General features: G+C 39.2%; 1 protein-coding gene across 4 annotated transcripts in view; it reads right to left on the reverse strand.

The window, feature by feature from the left end:
* Positions 1–11,146: 11,146 nt before the first annotated feature.
* The window catches only part of LOC132821513 (lisH domain-containing protein ARMC9), a 150,366-nt gene continuing 147,923 nt past the window's right edge, over positions 11,147–13,589 (reverse strand). For 2 of the 4 annotated variants that reach the window (XM_060834118.1, XM_060834117.1), the window contains exon 25: positions 11,147–11,510. In XM_060834118.1, the coding sequence (XP_060690101.1) occupies positions 11,391–11,510 (120 nt within the window). In that variant the 3' untranslated portion in view covers positions 11,147–11,390. The remainder of the gene's footprint in view (positions 11,511–13,589) is intronic. The other 2 variants (XM_060834120.1, XM_060834119.1) reach the window with 1 other exon arrangement.

Below are 13,589 nucleotides of genomic sequence, written 5' to 3' on the forward strand. Positions count from 1 at the left end.
TGAGTACTGGTGTGAATTAAGGAAGGAGGGTGTGTAAGGTCAGTGTGGCCTTGGAATGTTCTTAGGAATTGAAGGGAGCATTCAGACAAGGCAGCTTACTTGGCAGGGAGTACGTTTTGTGGTTTAGTTAACATATCAATGTTAGGAAGCTTATTCCCCAACGTAACTGCTTATCAAATGTACGGAACAACATTCAATAACATTTAGAACATTTGACTTCAAGATAGGAGTTGAAATGCATGTATGAAATCATTGAACCTTATTATCAAACACTTAGCTTGAAGTCTGTGCGAAGTCGAAGGATGATAGTCCAGTATCTAAAATGACAAATTAGTACAGTCGTTTACAGTTTATATTTGCTGTTCTTTACTGGGGACCTTATAAATAACATAGGCTGAAAGTGGCAACTGAACATAAGGAGACTATTTTAGGGTCAAAAGCAAAACGCGTTGTATTTTCGATAAATTCAATCCACTATCCTTAAATTCCGATTAACAAACAAACCTTTTTCCCCGAACGCACTGATGGTCAGATCTCACATTATCCATATTCGCCGCACTGAGCTTGGAAAGTGAAAATAAAATACTGCTTTAAAACGTTGTATTTACTTCTGACCCCAATTTACATTCCTAGTTAGAACTTGAAGAAGAATCAGTTTCTCTCTCTCCCCACTTCACTCACATTAAAATTCCTACTGTCTCCCGGTGCCTGCCAGAAACACACAATGTAGCAATTCATAACTGAACTCGATTCCTTTAAATATCAGAGTGGAAAATTTTACTTACCTTCTTAAGAAACGGGATCCAGAATTTAAATTTGAATTCGATGTTTTCTCCAAAACGGTAAGCACTTAACAGTTTGGGGGATATGCTCAAACTGTGAGTGAGAGCCTTCGGACGGTGTATGATATCCAAATGTGAAAACACAACTCGCCCTTTGCACTGTCTCCAAATTATTAACTGTTTAGCATTACCTTATCTAAAGGCAGCCAGCGGAAGTAATTTTCTGTGTACGTCAGAAGGCACTCCTCACTTCGAATAGTCCCTTCAGACCATCTGGTGGCTTGAAATTTCGGAATCTAATTTTTAGATGTTAATAATTAATCACTGCACTCAATTAAATATTGAGGAAGCTATGATTAGTCGTTGGATGGAGGTACTGCAGTATACATCATTGACTCATATGAACCAGGGTCAGTGCCCAAGCTGAAACGTATACTTTCAATCAAGGCATTCATGCACAAACTGCAGATAATCCTCCCCACCCTCCCGCAACCGAGAAAGGTACAGAATATCACTGGTATTCTAATGTGTGGCAAGACTTTCTATGGACAGGGCTAAGCTTAGTGCCTTTACGGCTATAGCAGATCCTACTGCTATTTCAGCTCACCCATGGAGATGTCCGTTTTCTGAGGGATTCGAGGACGATAATCAGCTGAATCTCAATCGTGTTGATTTATCTCAGTTAGAATTACTCTCTGAGAAGGTCGTTCAAACTTCATACTAACAAACAAAAAAGCAGTAGTGAGGGTATTGTGTGCAAACAAAAGTGGGTTTTCATTTTGGATAGATGTTACTCTGACTACTGTCAGTTCAGCTGACTGTGAAGACTTGTTACGTCAAATGAAGAGTGAATGCTTTGAACAACAATCTCTCATTAAATGTCCATCAGTGAGTTATAGATTTCAGGTGTGCCACAGTTAGGACTCTCTTTGCCTGAGGCAGAATGTTTTCCTATGGGAAGGAAAAGTTGCCAAAAACAATTTTTACTTTTTGGTAGCTTTAGACTTGGCAATTATTTGGAACAGGTGTGGCATGGCACAATTTAGAAAAGGGCAAAGTTCTGAGAACCAGAAAAAAATCTCAAAAAGCTAAAGTCTTAGATCACTCCTCTCATTTTTTGTAATGATGAAGATCAACAAAGAGCTAGGGGTCACAGGATAATTCCAGAGAATTAGTCTCAGCAAGATAGTCCACAGTAGGTAGAGATAACAGCAGATCCAAAGCAGTTCATTTTTCATCAAATATTGTTTATCTGAGTTACCACTGAAGATGAGAAAATACCATGCAGTCCCTCTAACATATTAAATCTAATTTGCAACTGTATTTGATCCATGTTTCTTAACACCATTACCTAATAAAAACTTTGCATCGGGAGCAACGGATGATATTAGTGGATGTGCAGGTAAAACTTTGATGGATGTGGAGGTTCGTTTAGGGCCTTGGATAGAGGTGAGGGAGGAGGTGTGGTCGCAGGTTTTACAGTTCCTGCGGTGGCAAGGGAAAGTGCCAGGATGGGAGGGTGGGTTGCAGGGGGGCGTGGACCTGACCAGGTAGTCACAGAGGGAACGGTCTTTGTGGAAGGCGGAAAGGGGTGGGGAGGGAGGTTGCTCCCGATGCGGTCTCCTCTACGTTGGGGAGACTGGGCGCCTTCTAGCAGAGTGCTTTAGGGAACATCTCCGGGACACCTGGGCCTCCTTCACCGCCGCTCCCTCACCACCAGACGCCTGGAGGAAGAACACCTCATCTTCCACCTCAGAACACTTCAACCCCAGGGCATCAATGTGGACTTCAACAGTTTCCTCATTTCCCCTTCCCCCACCTCAGCCTAGTTCCAAACTTCCAGCTCAGCACTTTCCCCATCACTTGTCTGGACTTGTCGTACCTGCCTATCTCCCTTTCCACCTATCCACTCCACCCTCTCCTCCCTGACCTATCACCTTCATCCTCTCCCCCACTCACCCATTGTACTCTATGCTACTTTCTCCCCACCCCACCCCCACTCTCCTCTAGCTTATCTCTCCACACTACAGGCTCTCTGCCTTTTCCTGATGAAGAGCTTTTGCCCGAAACGTCGATTTCGCTGCTCATTGGATGCTGCCTGAACTGCTGTGCTCTTCCAGCACCACTAATCCAGAATCTGGTTTCCAGCATCTGCAGTCATTGTTTTTACCTTAGTGTTGAATACGTCAACTGTATTCACAGCCTTGTTGTGAAAAAGTGTTTTCTGATTTTACTTCTAAATGGATTAGTTTTAATGTTAAAATATCACTTCTATTTTCTGGATTCCTACATTAAAAGGAAATAGTTTATTCTATCGATTATTCTTATAATTTTTAAGATTTTGTTTAGGTAATTCCTCACCCTCCTGAACTCAAGGGAGTAGAAATTAACCTTATGAAATTGACTTCCATAAGTTTATTTAAGGAGATGATTTAGAAAGGATTTAGAAAGCCATGAGGATTTCCTTGTGCAGATTGAAATTCTGGCTGGCAATGCTTTTCAAGCATACGAGAAAGAGTTCCAAATGCAAAGAACATGGCAGAAGTATGAAAATATGTTTGCATCTGTCTTTGTGAAGAAAACATGAAACCCTGACCATAGCGAGAGTGGAAGAAATTCAGTTACTATAAGGGTTTAAAATTGATGATGAGGAGGAAATGAATAAGCTATCAGAAATTAAACACATCAGGACCGGGTAAGATGCATACAAAGATACCAAAAGAAGTGGAAGGTGAAGTTGCAAGGTCACCAGTTATAATTATTCAGTCTTCCCTGATTCAGAATTGTACTAGAGGACTGGCAGAGCTGCAAATGTTATGCCCTTGTTCAGAAAAGGATACAAGTAAAATTATATAAAGCACTTTAAAGGTAAAGGATCAATAAAGCAAAAACAGACCAGTCAGTTTAGCTCCAATGGTGGGGAAACATTTAAAAAGTGATTTAGAAAGAATTAGAGGACACATGGACAACTGAATGCTAATTAAGGAGACCAGCAAGGACTTGTTAAACTGGTTTGGTGTAAACAATTTTCCTTTGAGCTTTTTTGAAGGAAGAAAGGAAGAAGAATTAGCCAATAAATTCCTCTGTTATTCAAGAGAAAGAAAGGAAAATCTTTACAATCAACCATTTGGAATTTTTAATTATAAGTGCATATGATACTATATACCACTAAAATCACTACATCAGGGATGTCACTATTCTCTCAGCAGTTTGCTGATTGAAAGTTACTAACGAGTCATGAATGAAGATGCAGTATTCAAATTCAGTTATGGTAAACAGTTTACTCAAAATTAAAATTGTTGCAAATTTAGCTCTCTGGTTGACAACTATCAGCATTTTCCAAAAAAAGCAAACAAAAACTGCTTGTGCCATGAATCATAATTATGAATTTATTATCTCCTAAAAACAAATCTTGTAAGGGAAATATGTAATAACACTTGCATAAGAAGGCACGGTGGCACAGTGGTTAGCACTGCTGCCTCACAGCGCCTGAGACCCGGGTTCAATTCCCGACTCAGGCGACTGACTGTGTGGAGTTTGCACGTTCTCCCCGTGTCTGCGTGGGTTTCCTCCGGGTGCTCCGGTTTCCCCCCACAGTCCAAAGATGTGATCACAAAGATGTGTGGGCCAGGTGAATTGGCTATGCTAAATTGCCTGTAGTGTTAGGTAAGGGTAAATGTAGGGGTATGGGTGGGTTGCGCTTCGGCGGGTCGGTGTGGACTTGTTGGGCCGAAGGGCCTGTTTCCGGACTGTACGTAATCTAGTCTAAAAAAAATTCTCCCTAATACTGGAAGTGATATAGAAAAAAAAATCACACAGCAGAGTAACATTATTTTACATCATTCAACGCTAGTATTTCACAAATTATATTTCAGGTGTCCCCAAAGTATTTTATCATGTCTTTGATCATGTATATCCATGCTTTTTGCTATAATCTTACATAACAGTATGCAAATAGTGTTCTAATTCACTACTTTATCAATGACCATCCTGCCACGTAAGGTGGAGATGGTCAAGGGTGATTCAGTACCATTCATGACTCCTCAGAAAATGAAGTAGTTTGTGTCCATATGTAGCAACACCTGGATTACAGTCAGGTTTGACATATCAAATTATGAGTAACATGTGCGCAACACTAGTGAGAACAAAAGAGAATGTAATCATCTGCATTTACTATTCAATTTACTGTCACTGAACACACATTATAAACATCCAGGCAGAGAGCCTGAAGCGTGGAGAGATAAGCTAGAGGAGGGTGAGGGTGGGAGTTGGGAGAAAGTATCATAGAGTACAATGGGTGAGTGGGGGAGGGGATGAAGGTGATAGGTCAGGGAGGAGAGGGTGGAGTGGATAGGGGTTACCATTAACCAGAAACTGAAACTGGGCCAGCCATATAAATACTGTGGCCACAAGACCATGTCTGAACCCAGAAGAATGGTGTGTGAATGGAATGAGTTGCCAGAGGAAGTGGTGGAGGCTGAATGGGTATCTGGATGGATATATGAATAGGAAGGTTTTAGAGGGATATGGGCCAAATGGTGGCAAATGGGATGAGATTTATACAGGTCGGCATGGGCAATTTGGACTGAAAGGTCAGTTTTTGTGCTGTACATCTCTGTGACTCAAGTCAGGGGTGTAATGGAATACTCTCAACTTGTTTGTATGAGAGTAGCTCCAACAACAATCAAGAAACTCAACACTACCAAGGATAAAGCAACATTCTTGATTGGCATGTAATCCACCACCGCGCTCTCCCTCCACCACTGCACCACAGTGACAGCAGAGTGTAGCATATACAAGATGCACTGCAGCAACTCGTCAATTGTTCTTGGATAGGACATTTTGAATCTGAGAGCTCTATCACCTAGAAGGACATCTCAGCAGGATTACATCACCATCAACTGCTAATTGCCCTTGAAGCCAACACTTGTAACTGAATTGTTATTCTTACTATCCAAGTGTTAAAGTCCTGGAACTCCATTCCTAACAAAACTGTGGGTATATCTTTCACTGCACTCACTGGAACAGTTGAAGAAAGGGATTCACCAACACCCATCTCAACTAGAGATGGTCAACAAACACTGGCTGAGCCAGTGATTGCCACATCCCTTGAAAGAATAACTTTTGAAGAAGTCTTTCTGGTCTCAAATAGTAACCATCTCTTTATAATAATGTGTTGCTTGACGATTTGAATTACTAATTCCTTACATCTTTTAAAAGCAAATTTTATCTTTTTAAATTCACTTCCTCTGTGTTATTGCTAACATTCAGCATCCTTTCCATGAAGGCAGAATGTCACCATCAATCGTTCCAAGTGGCTTTATGTAAAGAAAGAGAAAAATTCTTCCTACCTGAGGAAACTCAATAAATCAGTGGATAGTCTTGAAACGGTTAGAAGTTACCCTCTAGTTAAAAGGCACATGGTACGCTTGCCTTCATCGGACAGGGTATTGAGTATAAGAGCTGGCAGGTCATGTTAAAATTCTACAAGACGTTGGTTCGGCTGCATTTAGAATACTGGTCGCCACATTATCAAAAGGATGTGAACACTTTGGAGAGGGTGTAGAGAAGGTTTACGAGGATGTTGCCTGGTATGGAAGATGCTAGCTTTGAAGAGAAATTGAGTAGGTTAGGATTTTTTTCATTAGGAAAAAGGAGATTGAGGGAGACCTGATTGAGGTCTATAAATAAGCTTTTTCCCAGGATGAGGGATTCAATAACGAGAGGTCATGCATTCAAGGTGAGAGGAGAAAAGTTCAAGGGGGATACATGTGAAAAGTACTTTACACAGAGGGTGGTAAGTGCCTGGAACACGTTGCCAGCAGAGATAGTAGAGGCAGGCACAGTAGATTCATTTAAGATGCGTCTGGACAAATGCATGAGTAGGTGGGGAGCAGAGGAATACAGATCCTTAAGAATTGGGTGATAGGTTTAGAATGTGGATTTGGATCAGCACAGGCTTGGAGGGCTGAAGGGCCTGTTCCTGGGCGGTGAAATTTCTTTGTTCTTTAAATACATCGATAAGGAGTGCATACTAATTCACTTGTCTGGACTCCTATTCTGGACGTTTATTGATTTAACAGAACTAAATTTTTCAACAGAAAACTGTAATGAATATATAAGCAAATTTAAAGAAAACTAATTCAATGCACTTTGATTTGAGAGCAGGTTGTTTGGTGGAAGTGGCTCTAACATTTTTATGACACTTCTGAATACAACACATTAAAAGTTACAAAAGTACAAGTTATTCATAACGGTTCTGATACTTCATGAAGTTGAAAATGATTTATTTTTCATTTCAAATGTTTTTCTTACATTTATTTTCCTGTTTCCTCCTTCCCTTTACTGTTTCCTTTCCCTTTCCACTTTCTGTATTCCAGCACTCGACGTCTAGTTATTTATGTAACTCTTTCAGCTCCTGGTTTTGTGTAGGTAAAATTGTAAGAATTGGAAAATAGTACTTCTTGCAAATAAGCTGTTTAGTCTTTGCTGCAAACCAACTTTACCATTATGTTGGAAAAATATTTTTTATAACCAAAAGGTAATTATAAATGTATACATCAAGAATTAAGATACAGATTTTTATGAAGTCAGGACTCCATGGATTTTTAAAAATAAATAGTCCAGCCCTCACTTCTGATTGTTTAAGTAGTTAGGGGAAAGAGGATGGAGACCTGAACACAACACTGCTCTTTGAACTTAGTGCTGAGTTCAAACAGACCTCACTTTGACTGGTCCAACATCTTACACTGTAATGTGGGAGTGGTGAATTGAGGGTCAATGTACACTTTCTAGAGTTTAAGGTCTTTATAACCTATGAGAGTTGATAAGGGTTTTTCTTCCAGAACCCTGTTCAGTGATGTTATTACACAACTCTGGAGCAAGTGGGCTTCAACCCAGGTCTTCTAGTCCAGAAGTTGGAACATGGCCATTGTACAAGAAAAGCCAGAAGGCAACATTGCTCTTTTTGTCTGCTTTGAGCTGGAGTCTTTGATAACTATTCCAACCACAGAAACAGCAGTCCTGGCTGCTTTATTTTTTAATCATCCAGAAGTGTTCTTATTCACAACTTCACAGTTTTGTTTTCCTTTCACCAAATCACTGGTGGGATTCTTTTTCACCTATTAACCACTACCACGAGTAAATCTTTATTTTCCAATTAACTTCTGTGCAAACCCTATTAAGGGCAATACAAACATCAAAAGTAAGGGAGAGGTAGGAGAGTAAAGGAGCTGTTACAAATGTCATTTGTGAACTATCACGATGAGAGTGAAGAGTTATCTATTAAGTCACAAAAACTTAATTCAAGCAGAACTGTCCCTAATTTTGGAACAGACAAACTTTGTGATCAAAAGAGAAAGTGGTGATCTGAAACTCTTTATTCAAATTCATGCAGTTAAGCTAGGAACAGGGCAGAGGAAAGTGAGGGTAGAGGCATGAAGCAATGATTTGAGAGGGAGGGTGGCAGCCTGGCTGTTTAACAGTTTTTTTTCCATCACCAATAGCCTGGTTGTATTTTTTACTAACCTACTTTCTATGTTATTACACATCTCCAGACTTCCTGGCTCAAAGGTAGGGGTGCCACCACTGTGTCACACAAGTTCTGGGATAATCTCAGATCAAAGCCAGCCTGATTATTTACACTTGAAAGATAAAGAGATTATAGCTGTCAGTTTTAAAAGAAACTCTGTTTTGCTGTTTTGATTCATGCACATAGATTAAAAGTGATGTCTGGTCAAGCAATTTCACTAGAACTCTTTGTTGCAATGTCTGAAGGGCTAGCATTATCAATCAAGACAGAAATTGCTGGAAAAGCTCAGCAGCTCTGGGAGCATCAATGGAAAGAAAGCAGAGTTAACGTTTTGGGTCCAGTGACTCTTCCTCAGAACCCTGCGTCTGTAGTTGTTTCAGTTTTTATCTTGCATTATGAATGATTAGCTCAGTTTCAAAAGCTACAGTTAAATAAATGGAATGCTTTGAGTTCAGTTTGACTAACATCATAAATAGTCTAATAATGGATTCGCTGTCTTTGATGGGTAATCTGAATAAAAATTTTGATTTTATAACAGATTACCAACCATTTGAGGAAATCTTAAATCATTACATTGATTTTAGAAATGAGTTTTTTTTTGGTATTGAGTGTTTAGGATTGAAAGCTTTTTAAGATCGTTAGAAATTTATCATTTTTCATTCCACATGGATCCTGAAGTTTACTGCTGGATATTGGGTGAGTGGCAATGAAAGTATGGAAGGGTTGAGGGGCAGCTGCCTAATAAACTGAGATGTTTCATCTGCTAAATTAGTGAAGGAATGTGCATTATTTGACAAGTTAAGTACAAACTCCATGGAAATGCACTACCAGTTGTCAGTGAGTGAAGCAATATAAATCAATTAGCAAGCACAATTGTCTTACATTATCACAGGAGTTGCATCTGAACACAATAAATCATTACTTTTAGTAACATCCATTACATTTTAAATAGAAAAACATAGATTTCAGAAGCTATATTGACCCTTATTGTTTCATCAATTTCACATAAATGTTAATCAAGAGTTGTCACCAGTAGAATCTATCAAGCTTATGTATAAAATGGAGATGTATGTTATTGGAGTTGCTCTGTTAGAAATGATCAGTAGTACAAAGGGATGACCACAAACCAAGTCAACAAACTCTCTCGTTTTTTAAACTTTCAATTACATTAGTAGGAAAGCCACACGGTGACAGAGTATTTAGATACAGCTGCAGGAAGTCTTTGTCTTTCATTTCAAACACAACATCTTTATCAGAATAGATCATATGCAAGTGGTTTCCTTTTATTGTCTGACTCAAACTAAGAATCTTGCTGACCCAGTGAACAAAGGCAAGGATTAATATTTGCAGAACAGAAAGCAGCTGTTACAAATGTCATTTGTGAACTATCATGATGAGAATGAAGAGTTATGTATTAAGTCACAAAAATTTAATTTGGGCAGAACTGTCTCTAATTTTGGAACAGATAGAAACTCTGCGATCGAAAGAGGAAGTGGTGATCTGAAACTCTTTATTCCAATTCACTTAGTTAAGCTGGGAACAGGGCAAAGGAAAGTGAGGGTAGAGGCACAAAGCAATAATTTGAAATACTCACTAGACAACTCACATAACACAAATCAACCTATTCAACTGCCTTAGCCAAGAAAGGAAACACATAATTGAGCTACCAGTTGGCTCAGAGAAGTGTAATTTTTAACTAGCCATTTATATACAGAATAACCCTCGGTGTTTAATGTTAAGGCGGGTAAAGTTTTTCTGTTGACCTCAGTCTTAGACAGGTGGACAGAATCAGCCAATCATGACTATGAGCGGTTTACCCATTGATGTCATTTAGATGTGAACCTGTGAAGGTAGAATCCTAGAAAATTGTACAATGTTCCAGGTCATTTTCATGCCGTGTCCCTATGATAACACAGTGCAACCCCTTCAGCTTTTTAAAGGCTGTGATTACTATTTAAAGTAGTTATTTACTCTAGCTACCAAGTTAGTGCAGAGACAGGCATTCAATTGTTACCTTCCACTTCAGGTCTGAAGAAAGCACCCTCTGTGTCTTCCACCTCAACAACAGCAAATAAAACAGGAACGCTTAAAAAACAGAACTCTCCACACACAAGGCAAGCAACAAAATATGGACAAGGGGAATCTGGCATATCCTACGCTGCCAATGATTGCTATTGTTCTGGCAGCATCTGAAGCAGCCAGTAAATAGAGGCAATGGGCAGGATCAGCACAAACAGAAAATGAGTACTTTTTATAAAATTCCTGTGTTTTCAAGCCAAAAACTAAAACATATTTTAAGAAAGCCAGGTCTGGAAGCTTTTTATCTTGGTAAAGTTCACCTTAATGGAAGCAAATCCTCCTCTCTGATAGTTGTTGGGGTACTAATTGAAATGAGCTTTGATACTTCCATTCAAATTTTCATTTAAAAAAATAACATTCCATATTAAAAGAAATTTTAAGAAAATGTTATTTTAAGAAAAAGCACAATGATGGCTGATGTGACTTTCAGAACTTTCATATTGGTGCAACAAACAAAAGACAGCTTCTTCTGTCTGCAATTTCTAAACATTATTTGAATATATGTAGGAATGGCAACATGTGAGAAAGTGTACAATTGCTTTTGTCAATAAACTGGTTGAAAATTTTAAAACTTTCTATGACCAGATTTTATTTCTCTTTTTTGTCAAAATTACAGTTTCCATATCACATGTCAAATATAATGCAAACACTGTTTACATAAATATATAAATGAAACATAGTGACTACTTCAGACAAATGCACAACATATTACAGTGCTGCACTTTCAGAGCAATAATCTTTCATTCATGACCATAGGAATATGATGTAAAGCAAAAACAACCCTCAAAAAACATTACAAAACAAGTCAAAAACAGAATTTAACACCTTCCCAACATCGGAGTACTACCTGTGAAAATATAATGAAGAATAAAAGGATAAATTACTCTTATTTACATTTCTGAAATCATTGTCAAAAATTCACTTAGTTATATAACATAAAATGTTCATGCTAAATATGGACAATATAATTCCTATACTGCAGTATATTTCACTTGATTTTATAACTCCAGTACTGTGCATCGTATGTGATGAGGAGGATCATTACAGGAAGTTGGTGAAGAATTCAGCAGGTGATTCCTGAGGAAAAATCTATTGTCATTTCCTGTATGACTGGCTGCCTACAAAAGGAACAAACAAGTTGAATTTAGATGCGAACAGCTGAACACTGTTGTCTTGAAATATGGCTTAATAAACACAATGTTTGAGACTGCAAGTATGTGAATCTTTCAAAGCTGACACAAATGTGATTTAAAAATTAAGAAAAGTTGAGACAAGGAATTCACCTACACATTGGATATTGTTGAGTGCTAAATAGTCTCCTAAACATTTAATACATGGGTAGAAATTGCATTGCAGATTACATAACAGTAAAGGCAAAGAAAAAAAAGGTGTGCAATAACCATAGGCATTAGCATTATTTCAGGACCTTTGATAAGACTGATTCGTTCTGAGATAGCCAACATCAGTTGCAGTCAAACAGCAAAAAAACAACACACAAAGTAAGATGTATATCAGGATATGGCATGATCAGGTATATCTGGGTGACGTGTCAGTGGTATGTTTCTAATATGTACTTTTCTGAACATAGAGGTGGAAGAAACAAAGTAGGGCACTTCCTGACACAGATCCACTCCCAATTGCTGACCAGCCCCTTTGCTAACCAGTGAACCAAATCCCCTAATGTGCACCCAATCCCTATGACCATACACAGTAAGAAAATAACTTCACCACAATTGACCTTACATTTTTAGAAGGCTGAGAAAAGTGATGGTGGGCTTTACTGAAATGATACCATTCATAACAGAACAGAAGACAATCATTTGGCCTTTTGTATCTGCAACGATTCTCCAGAGCAGCAATTTACCAGCAGGCTATCCCCATGCCTTCTCCCCTCACCCCTGCACCTTTTTAAAATAATAATGTGCAACATCAAGCCTTGAGAATGTCCTAACTGAACTTGATTGCTTCTGATTTGCCAAGTTGTTAGCTGAGGACAGTGCAGGTCCTACAATGAACTCCCCATGCCTCACTGCAGCGCCATCATGTGTCATGGGCCATAAAAACATGCAAGACAGTTCTGAGGACCATCATCATTGACACCCAGGTTTTTGTCGAGTGTGTGGTGCTGGAAAAGCACAGCAGGTCAGGCAGCATCCAAGGAGCAGAAAATCAACATCTTGGGCAAAAGCCCATTATCTTTCCTGATGAAGGTACTTTGCCTGAAACGTCCATTCTCCTGCTCCTCGGATGCTGCCTGACCTGCTGTGCTTTTCCAGCACCACACTCTCAACTCCAATCTCCAGCATCTGCAGTCCTCACTTTCACCCAGATTTTTGTGCCAAACTTACAACATTCAATTGCTGAGGATGGCTATTCAGCAGCCAGCAGCTACCCCATAACTGAAAGCAACTGTCAGTGCAAACAGCACATATCTGCTCCCCAGTTCTATCATAGCTACTTTTGCCAATTCCCAATCCTGTCTGGTGCTTGGTTTTGAAGCATATGTTTATACTTGGTGCAGGCATATTGGGGATTTCCATCTCAATCAGAGCCAAGCTTTATCACGGCAACTTGATTTGCAAGTGTCAAAAAGGGCTGGAAACTTTGTAACTGGCTGTAACAAATGAACAATTCCTGATTTTTGAAGTAAAAACATCATGGGATGAGTTTGTTGCGGGCAAGGCACAATCTTTTGTATATATTTAGTTGTCTTTGAATCCACCCAAATCTCCTGCAGTTCATGTGTTGAAGCTACACACATTAGGTAGCAAGTCCACAATTTTGACCCAGCAACAAAGCAGCAGCAAAATATTTACAAGGAACTTTGAGGCGTGATGTTCCCAAGAGCTTGTACCTCAAAGGGTTAAATGTCATGAAAGTGATGCTGTCAAAGAAGCCTTGTAGAGTTGCTGCAGCACATATTGTTTGTTGATTGTTCATCCTGCATTATTCTAACTTCAATCAAATTCCTTTATGTAGTACATGATCTAAAGTAAATGAACTGCAATGACTTTGGAGTCTTACAGAACATAGAACATTACAGCACAGTACAGGCCCTTCGGCTCTCGATATTGCGCCGCCCTGTCATACTAACCTGAAGCCCATCCCACCTACACTATTCCATGTACGTCCATATGCCTGTCCAATGGCGACTTAAATGCACTTAAACTTGGCGAATCTACTATCGCTGCAGGCAA

This window comes from Hemiscyllium ocellatum, chromosome 13 (genome assembly GCF_020745735.1).
Source record: "Hemiscyllium ocellatum isolate sHemOce1 chromosome 13, sHemOce1.pat.X.cur, whole genome shotgun sequence".
In the NCBI taxonomy this organism is placed as follows: domain Eukaryota; kingdom Metazoa; phylum Chordata; class Chondrichthyes; order Orectolobiformes; family Hemiscylliidae; genus Hemiscyllium; species Hemiscyllium ocellatum.